Source organism: Hoplias malabaricus, chromosome 2 (genome assembly GCF_029633855.1).
Source record: "Hoplias malabaricus isolate fHopMal1 chromosome 2, fHopMal1.hap1, whole genome shotgun sequence".
NCBI lineage: Eukaryota > Metazoa > Chordata > Actinopteri > Characiformes > Erythrinidae > Hoplias > Hoplias malabaricus.
In genome coordinates this window covers 53093546-53118610 of record NC_089801.1, presented here as the reverse complement: position 1 = coordinate 53118610, position 25065 = coordinate 53093546, and the positions used below count along the sequence as shown (strand labels likewise).

The following is a 25065-nucleotide window of genomic DNA, read 5'->3' as shown; positions in this document are numbered from 1 at the left end:
AAAAGTTAGGGGCTGTTTACTCATCATGTATTCGTGTGTTGTTTTTGTTTTTTGGGCTGAACATGGCTCCGTTCGGATTTACTTGTTGCACTTTCGGCTTTCACTGGAAATTTTCGTCGGCCAAGGAGTATGTAAACCTCTTCAAAACACCTCAAGGTAAAGTTACAAGCTGCCATTGTGAATACGATAAAAATAAATGTGAAAGATACTCTGCACAGTTGGAACCCCGGAGGAGCTGGGACTGAAAACCTACCCGGTTCCAGGGACCAGGTATCAGATTTGGCCAGTGGAAAAGCAAAAGAGTCTTGCTGAGTCGAGTAGAGTTGTGTAGGTTCTATGCAGTGGAAAAGCACTATATGAATAAACCAGAGCAAGCCCCTTGTCGCTGTGTGTGTTCACAGTGTATATGGGAGCATTGAGATCATGTTCAAGCTCTGTGCCCAGGTACGATTAGCGCTCACATTGATGTGTGCCAAACTCAAGTCCAACAAGGCCCACCTCATCAAGCTCAGGCATGTACAGAGCACTCACATTAGTCCAACAGAGTGGACTTTGGGTGTCAAATGGATTGGACTGTGCTCTTGCATTGCATTATAGTAAAGTAATTTGCCTCTTACTATCAAGGTTTTATATAAAACCAATCTATTTACATTGAAGGTTAATAGTAAATATTCATGACACTAATGCACGTTACACTCACCTCTTCATGTGAGGACTGCAATAGCAGGTCAGTGAGAGGGCTGTAGCGCTCGGAGGGGAAGACATGGTCCTCTGTGTATACGATGTTGAGTCTCAAAGAGCCCAGCTCATCAGCCTTCAGAGACTTATTACCATTATCCCTTGGCTGTAGGAAGTACCTGCAAGGGAGGGAGGGAAGGAGGGAGAGAGAGAGAATGATTCTATAGCAAATTAAATCCATAATGAGATTTCATAATAATGTGAGAGCTTAATTTTAGAAAAAAACATAGGCCTGATGTGCACATCAATATTTAATTTTTAATAATATAATTTTTCAAGTGCAAATAAGCTCAGTAAGATGAGTGGTACACTGTCAGTACACTGTCTCTGTGGTGTTACACTCAACGGTACGTATTCAGTACTTTTAGTTAAGGAAAATATTTGTACCCTATTCTATAATTTTGCATATTTTCATATTTTATCAATACAATATGCCCAAATTCATCTCGAGGATGATAATATTTATTTAATTTTATTTTATTTCATACAGTCCTGTTATGAAAGCTTATAAATATTCACCTTGTCTGCTGAGAAAGAGAATGTAATGTACCTTTTAAGGAACACACCTGGACGTTAAAACCACTGTTGTACCTTTAAAGGTCAGATATATTAACACTGTTGATTATTTTAGTGCCCAATAATGTAATCAAACGAATCTTACAAATTTACCATGCATCATGAACACCCGACTGCCCCAAGACCTTCAACGGGATACGAACCCCTCCTAAAAACTCATCCCCAAACTTCAGATTACTGCCATTCCAGAGGTCCACCCTGAGAAGTAAAAACACACTAGTTAGACTCAGCACACTAACAATAAAATGTCTGTGACCGGTTTAAACCATGAGTACATAGTGTTACTGACAAAACGTACTGAACACACAGTATCAGGATCTCTCCTCCTGGATGTGATTGTGTTTCCAGCTAAAGAACACACACACACACATACACACACCTGAGAGCTAGTTTGTCCACGTCCTCCTCTTCCACGTCAAATTGACGTTTGGTGTAGCTGAGTGGTCTGGTGACCTGTGAGGGGGCACAGGAAACCATAAGAAATTAAATTAAATTAATTAATTGAAATATATTTCTTATACTTTATTTCAGATAATGCAAAACAGAACTACAGCTGTCAAAATAGAAAAAAATACAGTTACAGTAATACTTTTATATTAAAGTAATTTATATTATATTTAGACATTAAAGGAACACCAAAGGTGTTTTCACACCTGCACTTTGTAGTCCGGTTAAGTTGAACTCTGGTTCATTTTCACCCTTGGTGCGTTTCGCTTGTGCAGGTGTGAAAGAAGTAATTGCACCCGGATGCAGACCAAAACAACCTCCTCCTCTCTAACTCTGGTGTGGTTCGTTTCTGATGAGAATGTGATCTGACCTCGATCCAACCTAACAATAAGGTGTACGCCGCAGGTTGGTGCTAAATGGCATTCATAGCCAGGGTGTGCTTTGCATATTGGATGCAGTAGGCACTTAAACAGAGACTAAAAATTTTAGTCACTAATCGAGTACAATGGATAAGAAACGCTCTAGTCTAAGAACACAAGATCTTCTTCCTGTGTTTACATTCTTGCTCCCGCCTCAGTCAGGTCTGACCAATCAGCGGTGAGAACATTCTCACGTGGTTTGCACTGATGCGTTTTGGTGTGCTTGGAGTTAACATAATGCACAATTATTTGTCATTGTACAAATTACAACGAAATGTGTTTTAGGCATTTAACCCATCTGTGACAGTGAACACACACGCACAAACACACTAGTGCACTAGGGGCTGTGAACATACACTCAGAGCAGGGGGCAGCCATCCCTGGTGCCCAGGGAGCTGTTGTGATTTCAGTGCCTTGCTCAAGGGCACTTCAGCCATGGATGTTCCTGCCAGTCTTGGGGATTGAACCGGCAACATTCCGATACCAAGCCTGGTTCACAGATTTTTCAGTGTGTGAAAACAAAGCACTTCAAGATTATGAGCTTCTTAACTGAACAAACGAACTACAGGTGTGAAAATGCCCTAAGTTACAGGCTCTATTTTCCCTATGGTCAGGGGAGGAACACAATGATTTTGAAGCTGATTTTGAAGCTGAAAATATGCAACTTGCAAATATTAAGGCCTTTTTATAGTACCACAGAGGAATTATGGATTCATTCACTCAAAATAAAACAATTAAATTAACGCAAAATTACAATACTAACCTGTAGTGCTACAATATCTAAAATAATGCTAAATTTGAGTACTGGGCCTTAAGTGTGCATTAACACCTCCCTGTGCTTTCTGAGCTCAGTTTTATATATATATCCACAACACTGCTGTATTTGTTTATTTATATTGCTCTCCAGGTCAACTTCTCCACACGCAGCTTTGCTATGCCCTAGTCAGGCCCAGAGGATTAGAAGAGGAAGAGAGTATGGTTTGACTATGATCACTTTGAGAAGTGTGTGGATGAATGAACAGGCACAAAGCACCAAGCAGAACTGAAGACACCTGTTCACAAAAAATAAGCTACAAGATGCCGACTGTTATAGTCGATTTGTTATGGTGTCGACCAGAGGAGGACAGCTTCCCCTACTTAATATTTCTACCACATGCTCCTCACCACTGCCTCACCGAGTTTTTCCTCACCACTGCTGCACTGGTTTGCTCACCTGGGGTTGGGGTCCAGAATTCTATAAAGAATTTTTATTACTATAACACCATTTGTTAAAGAAAAAAAAACTGCTCTGTAATAAACTTAACTGAACTGTATTATAGATAGAGATGAACCAAAATATCTGAACACTACAGACACAACAAAAAAAAATAAGAACACAAACATCTTGGCTGGTGTGTGCTATACCTTTTTTTTAATCCAGTTTTATTCATTCATTCATTACCTGTAACCGCAAATACAGATCAGGTGGGTCTCAGTTGGTGTGGAGCCTACTCTTAACCCATAAAAACCCATGGTGACATGTGTGTCACACACCCTGCACCACTTTAAATCATGATGTCCCCAAGTGACATTTACTGAACATCCTGAATGCAGTCAAATGTCAGTTTGTGGATTTGTGTACGTGTAACCTCAGTTACAAACGATGGTGTGCTTGGTGAATACATAGAGACCATAGGGTGTTTATTTTCTAAAAGGTGTTTTTGAACCTTTTTTAACCATTTAAAAAATGCTTTTGTAACCTGCCTTGTGTTACATACGACCAATTCCAATGGCATTTCAAGAGGAAAATGGTTACAAAATGGTTGTTGTGATGTCTATGTTACATTGGGATTTTAATAATTACAGAATAGGTCAAGAAATGTGAAAAAACATGTTCCACGTTGTTTCTTTGGTCAGTTTTATTTCTCCTCATAATTTGGTTTTATGGTGAACTGAGTCTGGGCTCGTAGGGGTTAATCACTAGATGCAAGTCAATCCATTTGCACAGTCAATCTACCTAACAACGTGTATTTTTGGACTGTGGGAGGAAACCCAAGCACCGGGAGGAAACCCAAGCCCCTGGAGGAAACCCATTGGGACACTAGGAGAACACACCCAATTCCTCACAGACAAACATCGGACCAGTACCAGATCCTGTACAAAATGATACATGGAAGTGTGCATAAGCGAATGTACATATAGCCCAATTAGGATGCAGCTGGCAGAATCCTGACACTGAGGCCAGCTTAACGCAGTGAAGGTATCAGAATCTCTGTCTATTTGTGGGCGGAGCATCTGTGGCAGAAACTATATCTCCCCCAATCACAGGACAACCCACCTCTCTATGTAAAACTAACCTCATACAAAAAGTGCTTCAGACATGGTTAACTTGGCTTCCATGTTAGCTAAATAAGAAGCCTTGTAGTTCAAGTGAAAGAAGCCAGCTTAGTCTTGACTGATGGTATACATTAAGGCTATGGGGAAACTGCATGAATTTTATGAATTATTTTTTTTTAATCTAAGCTAATCCGTCAATGAGCTGTAGTTGCCAGGAGTGTCATAGCAGGGGAAAAAAACGACAATGTGCAATCAAGGACTATTGGAGCAGACGCTTTGAGCAACACTGGATGGCTGCAATGATTTTCCCTGGATAACAATAGCACAATTACTGTTGAAAAGCAAGGTTTCTATAGTTATTTGTGTGCATGGCTGTGACTGGCCCAAGACAAGGGAAGTGTTCAACTTCCTTTCATCGAGCCGCTAGTCACTGCTGTCATCAGTTCATACATTTTTGTTTTGTTTTTTTCAGTAGAGAAGGACAAGTTTAACAAATGACTCATGGGTGAGTGAGAGACTAACAATGGTGGAAACTCCAGAGATGTCTGGGTTTCTAAGTTGCGAATGTCGCATGGCTTTTACAAACTCGACTCCTTAACAAACTGAAATTTGTCTTGCTTTTCATAGAAAGATATTATAAATTTTCTAAGAACTATCTGAGCAGTTGGGCAGGTTCACAATTAGCATTAGCACATAATTAGCACTATTCAAGCCTGCATTTAAAGTTTTATGTAATTAGTCTAGGGGCAGCACGGTGGCGCAGCAGGTAGTGTCGCAGTCACACAGTTCCAGGGACCTGGAGGTTGTGGATTCGATTCCCGCTCCGGGTGACTGTCTGTGAGGAGTTGGTGTGTGTCTGCGTGGGCTTCCTCCGGGGGCTCCGGTTTCCTCCCACAGTCCAAAAACACACGTTGGTAGGTGGATTGGCGACTCAAAAGTGTCCATAGGTGTGAGTGTGTGAGTGAATGTGTGTGTGTGTTGCCCTGTGAAGGACTGGCGCCCCCTCCAGGGTGTATTCCTGCCTTGCACCCAATGATTCCAGGTAGGCTCTGGACCCACCGTGACCCTGAATTGGATAAGTGGTTACAGATGAATGAATGTAATTAGTCTTGTACATGGTAGAAATATGCTCTTTTCTATGCTTGTTTGTGAACTTTATCATTCTGTTGTTCTGTATTTTGATTAATACTGTATATGGCAGTGAAGTTGCTTGAATCAACACCTGAATTTAGTGCCTGTCAAAGGACACACTAGGTATTTATTTATTTGTCATTTATTTCTCCCTCAGGAAATAAGCAGAAATCATACAGAATTACACAAAACCTCTAATATAGACAACAACTAATATAGTTTTGGTATATTTCCATTATTAAAGCAACGTTCATAATTTTAATTCAAAAATATTTTTTATACAGTTCTGAGGATGTTTCCTCAGCATTTGCTAGCTCTCCAGTCTGTTTGGGTGCTTGAACCCAGTTTAATGTGTTTATAAAACCTCAGTGTATTGCACTATTCCTGTTCCGTATGTGGGTAATATTGACTTATATTTTGCTGTTTCAGATGACTTATGGTGGAAGTGATGCCAGATTCAGAAGAGCTCTAACTGCATAAAATAAATCACAGACCAAAAGTGTTACAAATGTATTTGTTTGGTTTATGCTCTGCTCATCTGCAAGTCCCAGTTTGAATAGTGCTGTATATGCAACAGCATAACATACAGGCTCTCTCGTCTAATAAACACACAAAATAGACATGTAGACAATAGACCTGTTGGAGGTTTGCAAAACTGTTGTATTTACTTACACCAATCAACCATAACATTATGACCACCTCCTTTTTTCTACACTCACTGTCCATTCTCTCATCTTCACTGACAATAAAGGAGCACTTTGTAGTTCTACAATTCCAGACTGTAGTCCATCTATCGCTCTGCATACATTTTTAGCCGACCTGTTGTTCAATGCTCTGGACCCTCACAGGACCACCACAGAGCATGTATAAGTGGATCATTCTCAGCGCTGAAGCAACACTGACGTGGTGGTGTGGTGTTAGTGTGTATTGCACTGATACAAGTGAACACAGTGTCAGACACACCAGTGCAGCTCAGGTTTTTAAACTCCTAAGTGTCATTGCTGGACCGACAATAGTCCACCAACCAAAAATATCCAGCCGACAGAGTCCTGTGTGTACTGATGACGGACTAGAGAATGACCAACACAAACAGGAACAGACAAGCTACTGTCACTGACTTTACACCTACAATGTGGACCAATGAGCTAGGTGTGTCTATTAGAGTGGACAGTTTAAAAACTCCAATAGCACTGCTGTGTCTGATCCACTCGTACCATCGCATCTCACATTAACACACCACCATTACATCAGCGTCACTGTAATTCAGAATGTAACTGCCCCCAGAAACAACAATTTAATATCAGACGGATCTGCACAAATTCAGCTTTAGCTTTTAAGGTAAGTGGCAGTGACATAATTACAGAAGACTCTTGACTGTGATGGACAACAGGCTGCAGTGAGCTGAAGCCTGGCCTTTGTGTGGGAAATCTGGGGACTGCGAGGAGAAAGAGATCAATGCAGTGAATTGTGTGTCTCAAATCGTCTGAATCAATCATGCTTTTGTCTTCTCTCATTTGCTGCTTTGTGTGTGTGTGTCTGTGTGTGCGTGTGTGTGTGTGTGTGTGTGTGTGTTTGCCTCAATGTGAGCCTCAAGGGAGCTATTAGACGGTTTTGTTCAGTGCAGACACAAATCGGGTGGAGCAGAGAGACAAGAAGGAAAAGAGGGCTTAAAAAGAAAGTGGTCAGTATGGCCGAAGCGAGATGCTATCGTGTTTGTCTGGAAGCTTTCGCTGGTGCACGTACGGCGAGCAGCACTCCCTTGAGAGTTCAAACATCAACAGCCTTACTGTGGTTTCTCAGAAAGGAGCGGTTCACCGAGCAAAGGCAAGAGCAAGGGTGTGGACCTGTTCTCTTTCTCCAATCCCCTCGTTCTTGCCCTTTCGTTCTCTGGGTTTTTCTCTCTGTGGTTTACCACAGCTTATCACTTCTCACAATCTGAAGACCTAATGTCAGAGGAAGGAATTGAGATTTGCTAGTGTCAGGTTATAGCAGCCCTAGCTTAGCCAAACTCTCAGTCTCAATTACTTGTACTTGCTTGTAAACAGCAGGCACAGATCAATACCTGTACTGTATTTATTGCATATACAATTACAGACTGAAGCCCTGAATGTTCAGGACTGCCACAGGACCACCACAGAGCTGGTATGATTTTGGTAGTCGATTATTTTCAGTGCTGCATTCACAATGACGTGGTGATGTATGTATGCTGTCCAATTATGAGTTGATCAGACACAGCAGTGCTGCATGAGTTTTTAAACAGTGTCCACTCACTGTCCACACTGTTGGACACACCTCACTGGTCCACCTTGTAGATGTAAATTCAGTGACAGTAGGTCATCTGTTCCTCATCTGTAGCTCATCTGTCCTCTAGTCCTTCATCAGTGGACACATCATGCTGTCAGCTGGATATTTTTGGTTGGTGGTCTATTTTCAGTCCTGGTGACAGTGAGGGGTTTTAAAAATTCCAGGAGCACTGCTGTGTCTGATCCACTTGTACCAGCACAACACACGCTGACACACCGCCACCACATCAATAACTGCAGTGCTGAGAATGATCCACAATGGAAATCATACCTGTCCTGTGGTGGTCCCCTAGGGGCCCTGACCATTGAAGGGCAGGGTGAAAGGGGGCAAGCAAAGTATGCAGGGTAACAGATCGACTTCAGTTGTAACTCTAAGGTCAATGGATCTGGGACAACGGACAGTGAGTGTACAAACTAGGCTGTCTTAATGTTATGGTTTATCAGTGCATGTTTGTATTGCATGTGCACTGCTGTATATATGCAGATGAGGAAATGAGGGTGTGGAGGCTCCTCAAATTGAAAAACCACAAACTGCTGATTTGTGGCTGAGGCTCAGAATGAAAGCTTAAGTAGGGCTTTATGACAAAGCTCTGAATCATTCTAGGTTTTGTTCTATACAAAAGTGAAGCGGTCAACTGACTTCATTCCATGAATATATTTTATGAGGCAGTCCCCAAACTGCTCCTCTGTTAACCTGTGCTAGGACCAGATTAAGGTGCATAGAATGACTCTCCATACTCATTTACCAGTCTAGCGACAGTGCGGTGAGTGCTCATAAGCACTCTCTTGTGCCTAATCTGCATCTGCACCGTTTTAATTAAGACAGGTGCTTGAAGTCACTTGAGTGTAACAATAATGGTGCACTGAATGATTCTAGTGGTTAATGTTTGTTTAGGGAGAATTAGTTAAAGGGGAGTGAATGTTCTTACCTCAAAATAGAAAACTTCATCAAACTGAGGGTTGTTTGTTTTCCGTTTGACCTTGGTCTTTTTGGCTTCTGATCTGTGAACGATGAAAAAGGCAAAACGGTGAGAAAAAAATTTAGAAATATTGAGAGAGAGAGATGAGTATATTTTTCTTGCATTCTTGCATTAAGGAAATATTTGACATTAAATACAAAAATAAACTTAATAAATAAATTACAATTTCATCAGGTCTCACCAACACACTGTCATGATCAAAACTTGGGACAAAGAGTACTGCCGCCGATTACTGTTGAAAATATGTGCACCATGTTTGTTTTTGTTTTATGAGGATAGACAAAGTAGGAACTGATATATCATGATTTAAATGTGATTTAATAATTCATGCTTGAAAATGTGTGAAAAGGCACAAAAGAGGGATGGAACGGGCTCTGCATTTATTTTAAAATCTTCATCTTGGTTGGTTTCTACTGACCACCCTTACTACAAGCTGAATGCAGTAAGATGGGATGCGGAGAGGTGAACTTGCTGGAAGATAAGAATATAAACAGATAGATGGATTGATACAGAGAGAGAGTGTGTGTGTGTGTGTGGTGTGAGAGAGAGAGAGAGAGAGAGAGAGAGAGAGAGAGAGAGACAGAGAGAGACAGAGACAGAGACAGAGAGAGAGACAGAGAGAGAGTAAAGGAGAATGTTGTTTAAAGAAAACATTGTTTAATGTGGCATTAATGGCCAAAACAAGCCAAGAATCTGAGGGATATGTGCACCCAGGACTTATTTCTTAATTATGGTGATCTGGTGTTATTACCTGGATGGTCCCAGTAAGGAGACTGCAGCGTATGGGTCACACTGTCCATTAACAATAGGTAGGCCTTGGCACTCCAACACCCTGGAGAAAAAATCCCAGTGTTATCTACTCCAATTTCGGTTTAGGATAAAACCAGCCAACATCACAACTTTTAATAGCTTGATTAGTATTGGAGGGACATTCAAGTGATAAATATACACTGACAATATAAACAGGCAGACAGATCTTAGCCCTGTCATTGGAGTATTTTTGGACCTTGTGTTGGGCAGTGTAGCCTAAAACAAATCAGATTTCATTCCCTCAGTTCCCCAATTAAAGGGCTGCAGATCCAGCCCTGGAAGACTTTGAGGAACTCAAGATTCCTGGAATGGACACAGCTCTAGACTTGAGATGCAATAAAAAGCAAAAGAAACCACAGGGAAGTTTCACTATCAGATTTCCTCAATTCAGAGCCACACAAGTATGTGGCCTGCATATCTTATCTCAAGCAAGATAAGATGTGTGTCTGGTTATTTATTAAACTCATTCATTATTTGCTTAATAAATACCACTGTCAGCTCTGATTCCTTGATCTCCCACTTTCTCTACTCAACCCCCACTGCTGACATCTCATTTTTGATCTGTATGATGATACACAAGAAATCTCACTTGCTTTTATCTTATCCCATGTTCTTTCAACTATCCGCTTCTCACAAGCATGTGCCATTCAAAAGCTGATAATACAATGTTCCAGTGTTTTAAATATAATTTCCTGGTACAGGATCTGCTCCTTGTCTTTTACTGTACATCACTTCACACAGAGTGTTTGGTGTCAGTGAGTTTTTGTTCTTTTCTAAATACAGGGAATTACCTGGAATTGTTGGACTTACACTGTGGCGTGAAATGGTGCATTGTAGGGAAACATACGAACTTGGATTTCTTTTATAAATATATTTTCAATGTCCAACTAAAAAACATGTATTTCCCATAATATCACACCATATTATTGGTGGTGGCGTCACGGTGGCGCAGCAGGTAGTGTTGCAGTCACACAGCTCCAGGGGTTTCCTCCAGGTGCTCCAGTTTCCTCCCACAGTCCAAAAACACACGTTGGTAGGTGGATTGGAGACTCAAATATGTCCGTAGGTGTGAGTGTGTGAGTGAATGTGTGTGTGTGTCTGTGTTGCCCTGTGAAGGACTGGCGCCCCCTCCAGGGTGTATTTCCGCCTTGCGCCCAATGATTCCAGGTAGGCTCTGGACCCACCGCGACCCTGAATTGGATAATGAATGAATGAATGAATTATTGGTGGTGATGTGTTAGTGTGTGTTGTGCTGGTACGAGTGGATCAGGAGGAGTTCTTAAAGCCCTCAACCAAAAATACCCAGCCAACAGCGTCCTGTGGTTGGCATCCTGTGTCCACTGATGAAGGACTAGAGGGCTAGAGGACTATATATATATATATATATATACAGAAGTGCCATGCCAGGTGTGTGGCTGTGCTCTGAGCCGACTGGCACGTGGCTGGTTTCCAAAATTAAAACCTCCATTCAAAAACATGTTCTCACATGTCAATCACAGGTGTAAATCAAGACCCTATCTCACTGTCTGGTCTGTGTACTGACTGTAGATGCTGCACCGAATGTTGATGTAATGTCTGATATGAGGGTGTGGATAGTCCTCAAGTAGATTTAATTAGGCTCTGGTAATTTTATGAAACACTCTTCGTACTTTGGCAGGTGATCTGTGGCAAAGTCCACTGTGTTCAGTTCAGTGACAAATTCAGTTAGAAATCACAGTATTCACAACCCATACTATGAATGTAACTGTGAAGAGATTCCAACAATTAGAAAAACCTACAAACTGTAAATGACTGTTTGTACATAGAAGAGTTCCCTCACTACAAACCTAATTTTGATGAAAATTTCATGTCTGGTTTTAAAAAGAAAAAGCCATGTGTATGTCATTCATTCATTGTCCGTAACCGCTTATCCAGTTCAGGGTCGTGGTGGGTCCAGAGCCTACCTGAATCATTGGGCACAAGGCGGGAATACACCCTGGAGGGGGCACCAGTCCTTCACAGGGCAACACACACACACACACACAGACATATTTGAGTCGCCAATCCACCTACCAACATGTGTTTTTGGACTATGGGAGGAAACCGGAGCACCCGGAGGAATCCCACGCGAACACGGGGAGAACACACCAACTCCTCACAGACAGTCACCCGGAGCGGGAATCGAACCCACAACCTCCAGGCCCCTGGAGCTGTGTGACTGCGACACTGCCTGCTGCACCACCGTGCTGCCCCTGTGTATGTCATGTTTATAGATATTAAAATACATGGTAAGAAAGTATGAAGTACAGACTTGAACTTTAAAGTGTCAAGAGATAACAGCTAAAGCTATGGAAGGGTAATAATCTGTTCAGGGACTTACTGTTAAAGGACTGTGTGTGTGTGTGTGTGTATGTGTAGGGTCATGAATGAGAAGTCAATGGAAGTGAACAAACTAGTAGACTGTAATCTCGTCCTCTCTGATGTCATATTTAGCCAATGAGGGAAGAGCTCATGTTGTTTTCAGACAGACGCTGAATCTCACCCACTCTTGCAGACTGAGTAACATCCTCATGGCACATTATGAAAGGCTTGTCCTGCCAGTCCGGGTCCACACACACACACACACACACATCGCTCTGTCTGACTCACAAACCTGTTCCACACAGTTGTGTTATTCATACTCACTGAGAAAGTAACAGATTCACACAGGTCTAAATAACAAGACATAAAGGTGTAAGTAATACACACACAATTAAAAAACAACTTGCTGGTTTGTGTCTAACCCTTAGAAACCAAAGTTATTAAAGCTACAACAAAAGCAAGGTGTAGTTTTATATGACATATTTCTCACTGGGAGCTCAATGAAACGAGAAGAAATTCTATCCGATTCAAAAAGTGTATACCACATTACTAGTTATTGTTAAAAGAAAGATGAGATTGTGTTATGGTTATAATTTAATGAAAATGTACTACTGTATATTTATGCTTAAAATGTACTGGTTATTCTTTTTTGGTTTTGTAATCTTTTTTCATTATATATACAGCACTGTGCAGCGGTCTTAGACACTTAATATAATTATATATATTTAAACTAATGCCTTCTTAGTAAAGGTGGTGCTTGTATAAAGTTATATATAATCACAGTAAATACAAAACAGTAATAATATAAAACAAATAAGAAATATAAGATCTTTTTTTTTCTAGAAAGTAGAAGGTGTGAGTGAGTTTGAAGAACTATTTTTTTTTTCAGATACTCCTTGATTGCATGAATTTGTTAAATCAACAGCATACATTATTTAAAATCATTATTTATTAACTGTTTAAACTAGGTAACCCCAAATAATACAGACTGTCACAAGGAGAGATTCGGAAAAGCAACACATTCCCACACAGAGTATCCCACTTACTGGAATAATGTTGTTATTAATAATGTTGTTTGGTTGTTTTGCATTATTTGTTGTTTGTTTTTTTAGCAAATAAACACTTACTGTAGGTCAACATGCTGGGAGGAGAACACTAACTCCCCAGTTTTGTTACATTAGCTACCAGCCTTGTTCACTAACATCACCTTTAGTAATGTGGGAAAGCGATCCCTTCCACCTAGAGAGAGGGAAGCACAGTTATGGTTTTTTCCACAGCATGCTACCTACTCTAATTGAATCTACATGGCTCTACTCACTTTTTGGTCCATGGTCCCTTGAAGCTTTTCTACTTACAACCCCCCCTGAAATTAAGCTGGTGACATCATAAAACATAGCTGGTGACAAACTTTTAGTCTTTGTACTACGTCCTGCTTCGTTAGTTCCTATTCAGCTAATTGGGAGCAGAATGAGCAAAGACTACAAATACCTGGTTCCCAGTACCAGGGACCAGATTTGCCTAATGGAAAAGCAAAAGAGCCGAATAGGTACCATGCAATGGAAAAGCACCATTAGCGTCTCAGGGACTCGAAGGGCAGTGACAATGCTGGAGATCAGACTCATGAAGTCCCAATGATTACAATTCATTCATTAATTTTCTGTAACCATTTTATCCTGTTCAGCTTTGCAGTGGGTACAGAGCCTTCTCAGAATCAATGGGTGCAGGGTGGAAACACATCCTGGACTGGGGCGCCAGTCCATCACAGTGCAAAACACACACACACACACACACACACACACACCAACACTTACAATAATGTGTTAAATTTGAATTTTGTTTCTTTTTTCCAGTCTCCATTGTGAAGATAAATTATTATATTATATGGCCTTATTATATGGATTAAACTATCTAACTAGTTGGCTTTGAAAAGAAAGCCTTTCTGCCCGTTTCTATGAAAAAATTCAGTAGTTTGGACCAATTTCTAGAACAACTTCAGGCTATATTTATAGTCAATAACAGAAATGTGTATAGGACATACAGGAAAACAATTAAAAACCTGTAGTTTCTCGATACCTAACAGTTAAATACAGGCCAGTATGACACGGTGTGGCAAGGTTGCAGCAGGGGGTGAGGAGTTTAGTGTCTACAGTGACACAGAGGGTTTAAAGCATCACTAATACCAGAGCACTTCCTGTGTGCTAAGCCTGTTTATATAATGCCCGGCTGGCCTGGTCCCAGAGCAGACCATAAATACACCCACGATGACGTACAGCATCGGCCAACTACAGCCCTGCTTTTAACTTGTGCGGCACAGACACTGCTGCCGAAATCTGAGGACACAGCTCAGCTGAACAACATCTAGACACATACAGCATTGGGCCATGTTTTAAACACATCAGTGCATTGTTTTAAACAAATACGCGTGTTTCAACAACTTTCAACATTAGAATACATTTGAAAAACTTTTTTTTTCAAATTTCTCTTACATTTTTCAAGATTTTTGAAGTAGTTGAGTGTTTGTGAGCTTAGAAGTTGAAAGCTTGGTTCCAGATTTCCCTTCGATGTCACCAGCCAGATATTAGTTCAAATGCCCTATCATGACAGCACTACCTCACTGAAGCACTGACTAAGCCAAATCAGTTATTGATCATGATTAAAAATAATGCTGGGTTTGAAAAAAATATACAATGTAAAATACAAAGACAGATTCTGGGAAAGATGTATATAAGACGTTGGAAGATTTCTGCCAATATCTGATTGCATTCAGCTATAGGAACATTAGTGAGATCACGTACAGATGTTGCATGACAAGTTCCGTATCACCCAACCCATCTCATAGGAGCAGTGTTCCACCTTCCCAGAAAATGCGATTCCAGTGTTCCCCAGGGTCCCAGTGCAGATGTTTGGCATTAGGCATTGTGATATTAAGCTCATGTGCAGCTGCTCCAGAACATCCCATTTCATTTCATGGTTTTTGATGGATTCAAAATATGATTTTGTTTTTTTTATCTTTGTGTGAGGTACAAGTGAAAAATAAAGATTTTCTTCTTTTTCTCTGGAAAATTAAATTATAGTTCAAGATCTGAATTACGATACTAAATAAAACGTGCACTGACAAGTACATAAATCGATCCGAAAGTGCATCAGCAGCAGAACCTTTTAAAGCATGGGCTAGCATGACTGCCCTAGCTTTCTCTTGGCACTCTGAAGCAGTGATGCTGAAGGCTTAAAGGAGCTTGTGGCACTGATTCCTGCTCAGACTTAAAATGGAGGTAGAATAAATAACATGAATGGGACACGGTTCTGCTACAGGCTCTGCTGTGTCACTAAGCTCATTACCCAGAGTGCTTTGGTGTGGGAAACTGGCCAACCATGGGCCTGCTAATGCCGTCAGGTCATGTACGGAGAGATATGCACACAAGCAGGATCTGCAGTTTACTTATATACAAGGATATAGGACTGCTACAGCACTATCTGAACATGTAGAAATATTTAGAGACAATATATATATATATATATATATATATATATACATATTTGGCTCTATATTTCCGCAGAATCCAACGGAAATTATAAGAATAATCTGCAGCCTAAATACTTTATAAGAGTCTATATTGTCTATATAGTGCTGTTTCTGCAGTGCTGAGTCTGGGGAAGCAACAACAACAGGGACTCTATTCTCCCTATTATATGTCAGTGAAGAATCACAATGATTTAAAAGCTGTAATTTAAGATAAAAATACTACCTAGTGCTGCTTTAACTACAGAGTCTCTACAGAGTTTTTTTAATTTCAAACTCACTGTGTTGAGTACACTGCTTACACATGCATGTACAGACAGATGTACAAAACCCTACAGACAAACGCACACACACACACACACACACACACACACACACACGCTTTTATGTTTGCAGATGCCACTTTGCTTATTTACACTTCTGTCTGAGCGGTGAGTCACCATCGCTTCTTAATGAAGCCTGGACATGCTTCTCTCCAGACAATCTGCACCAATCAAAATCTTATTAATGAACACAGGCCAGGACTGCAACACAAGGGACGGATCATCTTAAGCATCCAACATTCATAGCTCTGACTCTTTGTTCCCAGTGAAGTGCACTAGGAAATGCCATATTCAAGAACAGCCAGTGCACGCACTAACAATCCTGCAATACACCGTAATACATACTGTGATTGTGACCAGGCAAGTAATATGAGTGACGAAATGACATGAACACTTATGTTGGGATGCTCACAGCAGAAAATACAAGCATTCAGACTGGTTGGAGGCGCATTTGCGCATTGCAGCTTCTGCAATGTCAATATTGCAGCCACAATCACAATAACTACTAAGTAGTGACATAGTGTGCCGCCCTATTTTCCAGTAAACTGTATACAGAACAGTGATTAGAGTACAGAAAGTATCTCTAGCAAGCGAAGGCTGAAAAATGCAGGGCTGTCTTGGTGCTGCCTCTCACTCCTGACAGGCTTTTCCTTTGTTTAATGGCAATTAGTTCTGTGTGCTCTTACGCTGGCAATGCTTCAGTGATGCCGTCCCCCTCCTCTCTCGTCTCTCTCTCTCTCTCTAAACCATGCTGTCATACAAAAAAAGACCCTTTATCTAGGGTGTTCCAAGACACATAAGAGCAAACACAAGCTGACGGACTGATATGGTGAGGTGTTTTATGAACACATTCCCTGAGAGTTTCTGATTTCTTCTGCATTTCTAATGTAATACAATGTTTTAACGATTTAATATGCAAATGTATGTACATTATATTCAGCAGTGTTCCTTGCTCTAAATCAGCATCCCTAGATTTGCTTCTACAGCCTAGAGTCTCTTCTCTTCACTTAGGGTGCAGGGAAACCAATTGATTTTGTAGCTTATTTTTTTTTAGCTGACAGGGGTCATTGCTTCATATTTGAAAAGGTTTATAGATATTCATTAATTGTCTGTAACTACTTATCCAATCCAAGGTTGCCTACCGGGAACCTCTGAGTGCAAGGCAGGAACACACTCTGTCCTTCACAGGGCGACACACACTCACACCTACGGACATTTTTTTGAGTCAACAATCCACCTACCAACATATGTTTTTGGACTGTGGGAGGAAACCCCTTTCGACTAGTTAACATACTTCCCTGGGGTCTCAATCAAATGTCTGTGAAATGCTACTGTCAAAATAACACAAGGGTCAAACTTTTATGGCACTTTTATTAGCCCTGTCCAGAACCACTGGTATCAGCCACTGTCTCAGAGAATGAGCCTCTGTGTGAACTACACAAGCAATGAATATTTAGCATATACTTTCTTACTAAGAATATTCAGACATTGTAATTGGAATAAAACTAAATTTTTAATATCCTAAATTAATACATCATAGATGAAATAAAATCACTATTTTCAATCAAATCAACATCTCCAAAACAGAAAGACAAGAGAAAACCAGAGAATACAACAGATCAGCAGCTAAAATAACTGTGATGTTCATTCTTATGTCTCTCGTTACACTTATATAGCACCTTTCTAGATACCCAAGGACGCTTTACAGTCAGTACAGCAGTAAACTCAATAAGTGACACTGTGGTCTGCAATTACAGTGACAGACCTTATCTTTAGTCACTTAAACCTTGTTCATTTTCTTTTCCATTCTCATTTCTGCCCAATTTAATTAGTGCATTTATTTTTCCATGCTTGTTGTCTTTGTTTTGCTCAGTTTAACCTCATCTTTGCTTGGACTGTCCATATGGGTCTTATGTTTAATCCATCCTGGACCCATCACTGGCCCTTTAGGGCATCTATAAGTAAGCCCATGGTGATACATAAGTTCTAGAAAATTCCCTACACATATTTATCCTTCTCAAGTGGATGCAGTCACATGACAGTTTGTGAATCTGTGTACATGAGACCTCATTTGCAGAATGACCGTGTGCCTGGTGGATAAACATAATATAAAAATAAATATATTATAAATAAATAAACAAATATTGGAAATAAAAATTTAAAAAGATTCATTTAAAAACATATTTTTATCTAAAAGGTGTTTTTAACAATTTTAACAATTCAAATGGTTAAGTAACCTGTCCTACATTACATATGACCCATTCTAATTCCATTTCATGAAGAAAATGTTGAAATACAAGCTACAAAACTGTTGTTATGATGTTATGTTACACTGGGATTTTGACCAAAAAAATAAATATAAAATTACGGAATACGGCAAGAAATGTGAAAAAATGTGAAAAAAGTGTTTTATATTGCTGTTAATTTGGCTTGATGGTGAACTGAGTCAGGGCCCCTGTGAAGTTATATAACTTTGCAAGTCTGAGAAAGAACAAAAGGCAGTGGACCAAGATCTCTACGTGTGGTTGTCATCAGTCCCAGACAGCAAAACAACTCAATGCTTAGTCCAGGTTTCACACAGAAGGTATGAATGTTATTAGTAAGTCATACACACTGCTGAATGTTTTTGGCATGACATTTTTAAAGCTTGGTTTTAATGTTTAATGTTTAATGTTTGGTATGTCTTAGTTTTTAGTGTGCTCCCTCTTATTCTTTTATTTTTTTTTTATAAAATTTGCTATAAACACAAAATAAATAACTAAAACCCTCTGCTGGGTACTGCATTTTTAAACATGCAGGATATGTTTCCTCTAAAGCCACCAAATACGAGCACACGTGCAAAAAAGCAAAGAACACAAGCTATAAAAAGAAAAAAATAAGAGAAAATGGAAGAACGAAAAGGCTTCTCCCTGGAGAGCACCCTACAGTGTTGTTTGTATTAGAGAGCCATTTTGTGCTGAGCTGTACAGAATCAAAACAAAGGCAGATAAATAAGGCCAGTCAGAAAACAGGAAAAAACAGATTAGACAGAATGTACCCCCTCTTCTCTTTCTTTCTCTCCTCTACTTTTTTTCCCTCTCTCTCTTTTTCTCTTTCTATGATCTGCCGCTGGAGGCTGGCTAACCTGTCTATAAGCCTGAAGGGACCTAAAGCACGCCTGTCAGCCTCTGATAAAACAGCTTCAGTCCCCAGGTTCTTCATTCTGTCTGACCCCACACAGAATTAGACAACTCACTGGCTTCACCAAGAAAAACTATAGGAGACATTAACTACATTTACAGGGTAGCTACACCATAATTATGTGAACAACAGAGCACACTCTGGTCGGTCATGCTTCAGCTGGTCCACGCTAACATCCACAGGCTGAAGCTGACGTTGCTGTGTAGATAAGCCGCCATATTGGGGACATTCTCATTACTCGACCACACAACTCAAATAAAAACTGTGACAGATAATAAAATTAAGAATACTGATCCCAGACAGTAACTAGACACTAATTTAACAGTGGAACGTAAGCTGTATAGCACACTAAAAATAATTTTTAATATACAACACAGTAAATGAGTACAGAAACCATTATTTATGACCTACACTGTGCCCTATGTAGGGTGTAGAGAGACATTTGGGATTTTGCCTCGGCGCGTGCTGTGGTGTGGAAACATCTCTCATTGATCACGTACACTTTCAGAAAAGATCAACTACTTTAGTAAACTTTAAGCCTAACATGATAAATAATTTAGGCAGAGAGTTGCAATAAAATATTATCCTCCAAGAATCTGATTATTTACCCGGTAAACAAGGCGAAAAGAATACGTGGCTTGTGTCTGTATACATGCAAAAACAAAACAAAAAATGTAAACATTTAAAGTCTCTGTGCTGATGGGAGATGGAGTTTTTCAATTTGAATATATCAACCATTAGAGTATCTAGTATTATATCTCTCTCAAGTAAAAGAGAAGCAGAGATGCTCCATAGACAACAAGAGTTAAAAATGAATCAAGCAATTCTAACAGGATAAACTCCAGAGGAAACTGCCAAATGTCAAAATAAACAAACCAATCACAGCCAATAGATCCAGCTTTGGGCTTGACAACCAAATGTGATATTCTTCTGATTTTTTTGGGTCACATTCTGACAGTCTAATCAGATAAAAGTTCCTATTGGCTGGAAGGTGAGGGAGAGCAGGGATATGATTGGTCGACTCACCGGGTTGCCAGCTTGTGGCAGACGACTCCACTGTCTGTGATGACCTCACTCAGGCGCAGCTCCAGGTGTACCTTTCCCTGCAGAGGAATGAGACGGCGTTACCATGGTTACACACACCACCCGACAAGAGAAAGTGAAGAAAAAAGAAACAGATAAGTGAGAGGAGGAGAGAAAGGGGCATAAAAATATGAGGGCATTTTTTCTGGAGGCTTTTGAAGGGTTCTGGCTCCCGAAAGAGCTGGAGGTGCTTCTTCATGACAGGAAGAGAGGAACTGTATCACAGAATGAAGAGTAACATTATTCATTATTCATTCATAACTGTAACTGTCATATACAGAGTTAATGAGAATTAAACATAGCGCAAGTTAATGTATTGACACTTCTAAGTATAGTTTAATTTAATTTCCATGTAGATCTGAAGATGGCGTCTTTAATTCAGCACAGTAGCTATGTGGTTAAAGTAGCTAACAAGTAATTAAAGCTTTGAAATATGTTTTTAATGAACAGCACTTTGTTGTTGGAATGTGCTATAGAAATAGAGATGACTTGGCTTCACTTACAGCAAACAGCAACAAGGAAACTATATGATTAAATCATCACACACTTGCCTTAGATTTTGTTATTGAATAATCACAAAAAAGATATGCTTAGGCATGACCTTTTGTTATCTTTAAGCTACGCCATACAGTGGTGTCCATTTACATATAACTGTGTGTCAAGCACATAAAAATTATTATTATTTGATAATACTAAACAACCATGCAGCTGTGCGAAACACACACTAACAAATCACCACGACGTCTGTGTCACTGACGTTCTGGGAATGATCCACCACCCAAACCCTTCCTGCTCTGTGGGGGCCCTGTCCATTGAAGAGCAGGGTGAAATGGGGATAAGGAAGTATGCAGAAATGCCTCCTGACAATAAAAATAGTGTTCTTAACAATATAAATGATCTCAACACCTTTTTACTCCAGTAAAACACTGTGATGTTAAGCCCAGCTTGGCTGCAGTCAACTTTAATCAACTTTAAGCAGAAGTGTGTCCAAATTCTGCCCAAACTCTCCAACCACTTGCTACTTCAAGCTTGTGTCCCTTTCACTCACCCTTTCGACAATGTAATTAAAATGTATAATTCAAGGAAGGCCTCAGTGCTCAGGGTAATCATGGGACAAAGCTATAGATTTCAGGATGGTTTGGTCGTTTTTTAAAATATTAAACCACTCTGAATGTGTTTATAATTCATAAGCTGAATTATGTCATTCTGAAAAATCTAAGAAATTCCCAACTAACTCTACTTATATAAGTCAGGGCGCGTGTGTCTTTGTGCGTTTGCGTGTGCAAATCCCTCCGATACTCTGAGTCAAACTTCAGCCAACATCATCAATATGCAAATGAGCTTCACACATGACTGGGGACTCTCTCTCTCTCTCTCTCTCTCTCTCTCTCTATCTATCTATCTATCTATCTATCTATCTTCCACACTCTAGCTCCCTTTCTTACTCTAACACTCATCCAAATACAATGCGTTCTCTATGAGACGGCAGAGGGAGGATCTATCTTTACTCTCCATTTCAGCCCATCCCTCTCTCTCTCTCTCTCTCTCTCTCTATACCTCCCTCTGTTCCTCTCACACACATACCCTTCCTTTCTTCATCATTGCCGATGAATGCGACTGTGTTGCTAGAGATCCGCTTTAGGGCAAATCTAGCCGGCTGAATGCAGATGTTTCTTGAGGCCGGACCGAGAATCTGTGTGTGTGTGTGTGTGTGTGTGTGTGTGTGTGCAGCAGTGCGACAAAGCTCTGTGTATTGTCTCACTTCCTACTTGTTCTCCCTAAAATTATTTCACAGAAGTTAGAATGTCTTCACTGAAGCTGAGTGTTTGGGGCAGTAATGACATTTTCCAGTGCTAAGCTAAAATTAAATATTGTCACGATTTCAAAATTCTCGTAGAGCAAACCTATAACAGTGAATATGGACAATTGCATTTTGTCCATATTCTAATTTTATCGTAATTGTTAGGTAACATTGTATTAAAAACGACAACTATCTTATCTAAAAAGCTAAAATAAAATTCAATGCTTTCATTATGAGCTAAATCAAGGAAAAAGTGCTGCAAAAGTATGTGCATCAATTTGTTCAGTTCATGGGGATAATATTGCATACAAGGTATGTGTGAGTCTTGGTTTAGACAATTTAAAGATGGTGATTTCGATGTTGGCAATCACAAACATAGCAATATAGCATTAGAGTATTATTGTATTATATATATATTACGTGAAATAAACTGTCATTTTTACAAGAAACACTAGGTAGCATTTCTACCTTAACATTACAACTTCAAAAAATTGCAATGTTTCACTGACCTGTAAAACAGAGAACAGAGTCTCTGTCATTGCTCCTCCAAGCTCAGAAACTACACTATATAAGTTTTATAGGACGGTAGGTAACAACTACCTCCTCACCCCCCTTTGATTTCAGGACAGTGCTGTAAAAGTAAATTATACTCTGTGGGTGTAGGGGGAATCCAGGAGCAAAAAATATCAGAAAAAACTCTCGACTTTTGAATTACAATTATAGGTTAGACTAAAATGCTTAAAAACTTAATTGTACCCCTAGTACACATTATACAACATGGAGAAAGGTTTGTAGACAAGCTTCTTAACCTACAGAAGATGCTCCTGCTGTCCTGGGAAGGTTTTACACTAGATACAGGGGGTCCTCGATTTACGACGCTGATCCGTTCCTACATCGCATCGTAAACCGATTTTCTGTGTCGAAGTCGGAACATACATACATACTGTACGTATTTAACATACTGTAAGCACTTATCCTATCCTAACACCTATCCTCCTCAGTCCCGAGCCGCGTAACCGTGTATTCTTCCGCCGCGCGCATCAAACACGAAGTTCGCGTTACGACATTTACGACGCAAAACCACTTAAGTTGAAACAAGGCTTTATACAGTAAATGGGAGATGTGTCGTAACCACAAAACATCGTAACTCGGGACTGATGTAACCCATGGACCTCCTGTATAGCTATAGATATATTCGTTCTGGATCACGATCATTACTCCAATTCATCCCAAAATATACATTTGCTGGAGCTCAATCACTTCAGAGAACTTGCTCCCAAGTCCAACGCTGGGAATTATATCACTAGCTAACACATAGCGCTGGCATGACCAAAATTGAAACTGGTGTCAAAATTTTGTGCACTTTGAAGTAGCTATATTCAGTCTAGTGCTAGACAGTTACTTTAAGCACTTCATGTGAGAAAATTACTATCTGTCTAATACTTGGCAATAACATTCACATTCTTTTGGTAAAAATGACTTAAAATTATATATTTTTAGTGATGTGGAAATTGTGTACATATTTGATTCATAAGGATTTGAAGCATCCCACACCTTGTGTGATAATATGAGTGGAAAGGGTAAAGTATGACAGGGACAAAAGGAGGCTGATTCCATGTTTGTGGTTAATACAGTCCCTGTTTTGGGTTCTGCTCTGCCCACAACAACAGGGCACGTATACACACAAACAGTATGCTGTTGTGTTGAGAGAGTGCGAGAGAGATACAAATAATGAAAGGAGTCACACCGCATGCTTGCCTTTGTTTTGGTCAATGCAAATAAAACAGGGATGTCAAGTGACAGAAAACAGAAAAAAGAGAGAGAGGGGGGGAGAGAGACAGAGGGGGAGAGAGAGAGGGGGAGAGAGAGAGAGAGAGAGAGAGAGAGAGAGAGAGAGAGAGAGAGAGGGAAAGAGTTAAACCAGTGCACCCACCTGCACCTCTGAATCTGCGCTGACAGGTTGCAGCGGAAACCAAGTGTCTTTTCCGTGATACTTCTGCAGGTCCTCCTTCTTCACAGCTACTTTGCCTGAAGACACACAAACCAAAAAAAGCTCTTTCAGTCACAGCTCATCAGACTGGACACTCATACCAGTATCAGGCCTAATAATCTATATTTGTGTCTTAAAAAGGAATTTTAATCTTCAAGATATGGCATGGAATAAGCATTTCCAGTTTATTATAATTTATATTCGAGCTCTGGGTGAGTATGAGGTTCCCCTGTTCGCCACCCCATCTCTCCTCACTTGGTTCTAGCCAGCTTGGGCAGGTATCATCTGATGTAGCAGATCTGGACAGTGTGTACTCTCCTCCAATGCATTAAAGAGACAATAGTTAAGATTTAACGTTTTTTGCTCCTGGGCTCTCCCTACAGTTACAGAGTATAATTCATTTTTACAGCATTCTCCTGAAATCAAGGCGCTTCAAATGGCTGCCACAGCTTAGGTCAACTATGCAAAACTCTTTACATAGTGAAAATTCTATTTATGGAGGTTTCAAGTTTCTTTAGTGTAGATTTAGTCACTGTTATATTCCACCCATTTGCTGGGTCTGCCCCATATCACAGTGATACTGAGCTGGAAGTTTGCATTCTCTGACACATGTGAAGCCAACCACATCTTCTTTTCAAACTGCTGCTAAAGGAATGCTGTCAGCATATGTTTGGAGATCACCACAGTGAGCTAAAAGAGTGAGCCTGCATTGGTTAGCAACAAGGAAAGAGGAGGGCCGTTCTCTGAATGTGCAAGGCCCATTGGAGTTCAGTTCTCTTGGACACATGGCCTCGGATGGCTTAGATCCGAAAAGGGTCCCATGACAATAGGGCCAATGCTTGGACAGTTATGCCACTCACATGTTTCATTGCTACTCATAATTCATAGCTGTAATAAAGAATAGTACATGCTATTATCTAAATTATCACAGTTGATTAACCTGTTTTAGACATCCTCAATGGTTTGGCAAGATCTAATCTGTCTCTCATCACTCAATTTAATCTCACTTTCATGTTTTTGGACCAGTTTCTTTTTGTTTATGTCGGCAGTGTTGTTCATGTAAACATGAAAGAGGTTGTTCAAATATCTGGCAGTGCTTTTATTGAAC

General features: G+C 40.1%; 1 protein-coding gene across 2 annotated transcripts in view; it reads right to left on the bottom strand.

Moving 5' to 3' along the window:
* rasa3 (RAS p21 protein activator 3) overlaps nt 1-25065 on the bottom strand; it is a 78587-nt gene that overhangs the window by 20352 nt on the left and 33170 nt on the right. For both annotated transcript variants that reach the window (XM_066660117.1, XM_066660118.1), the window contains exons 4-10: nt 23901-23995; nt 20110-20186; nt 9662-9742; nt 8860-8932; nt 1694-1767; nt 1408-1512; nt 701-857 (exon numbers count right to left, since the gene is read on the bottom strand). In XM_066660117.1, coding sequence (XP_066516214.1) covers nt 701-857; nt 1408-1512; nt 1694-1767; nt 8860-8932; nt 9662-9742; nt 20110-20186; nt 23901-23995 — 662 coding nt within the window. The remainder of the gene's footprint in view (nt 1-700; nt 858-1407; nt 1513-1693; nt 1768-8859; nt 8933-9661; nt 9743-20109; nt 20187-23900; nt 23996-25065) is intronic.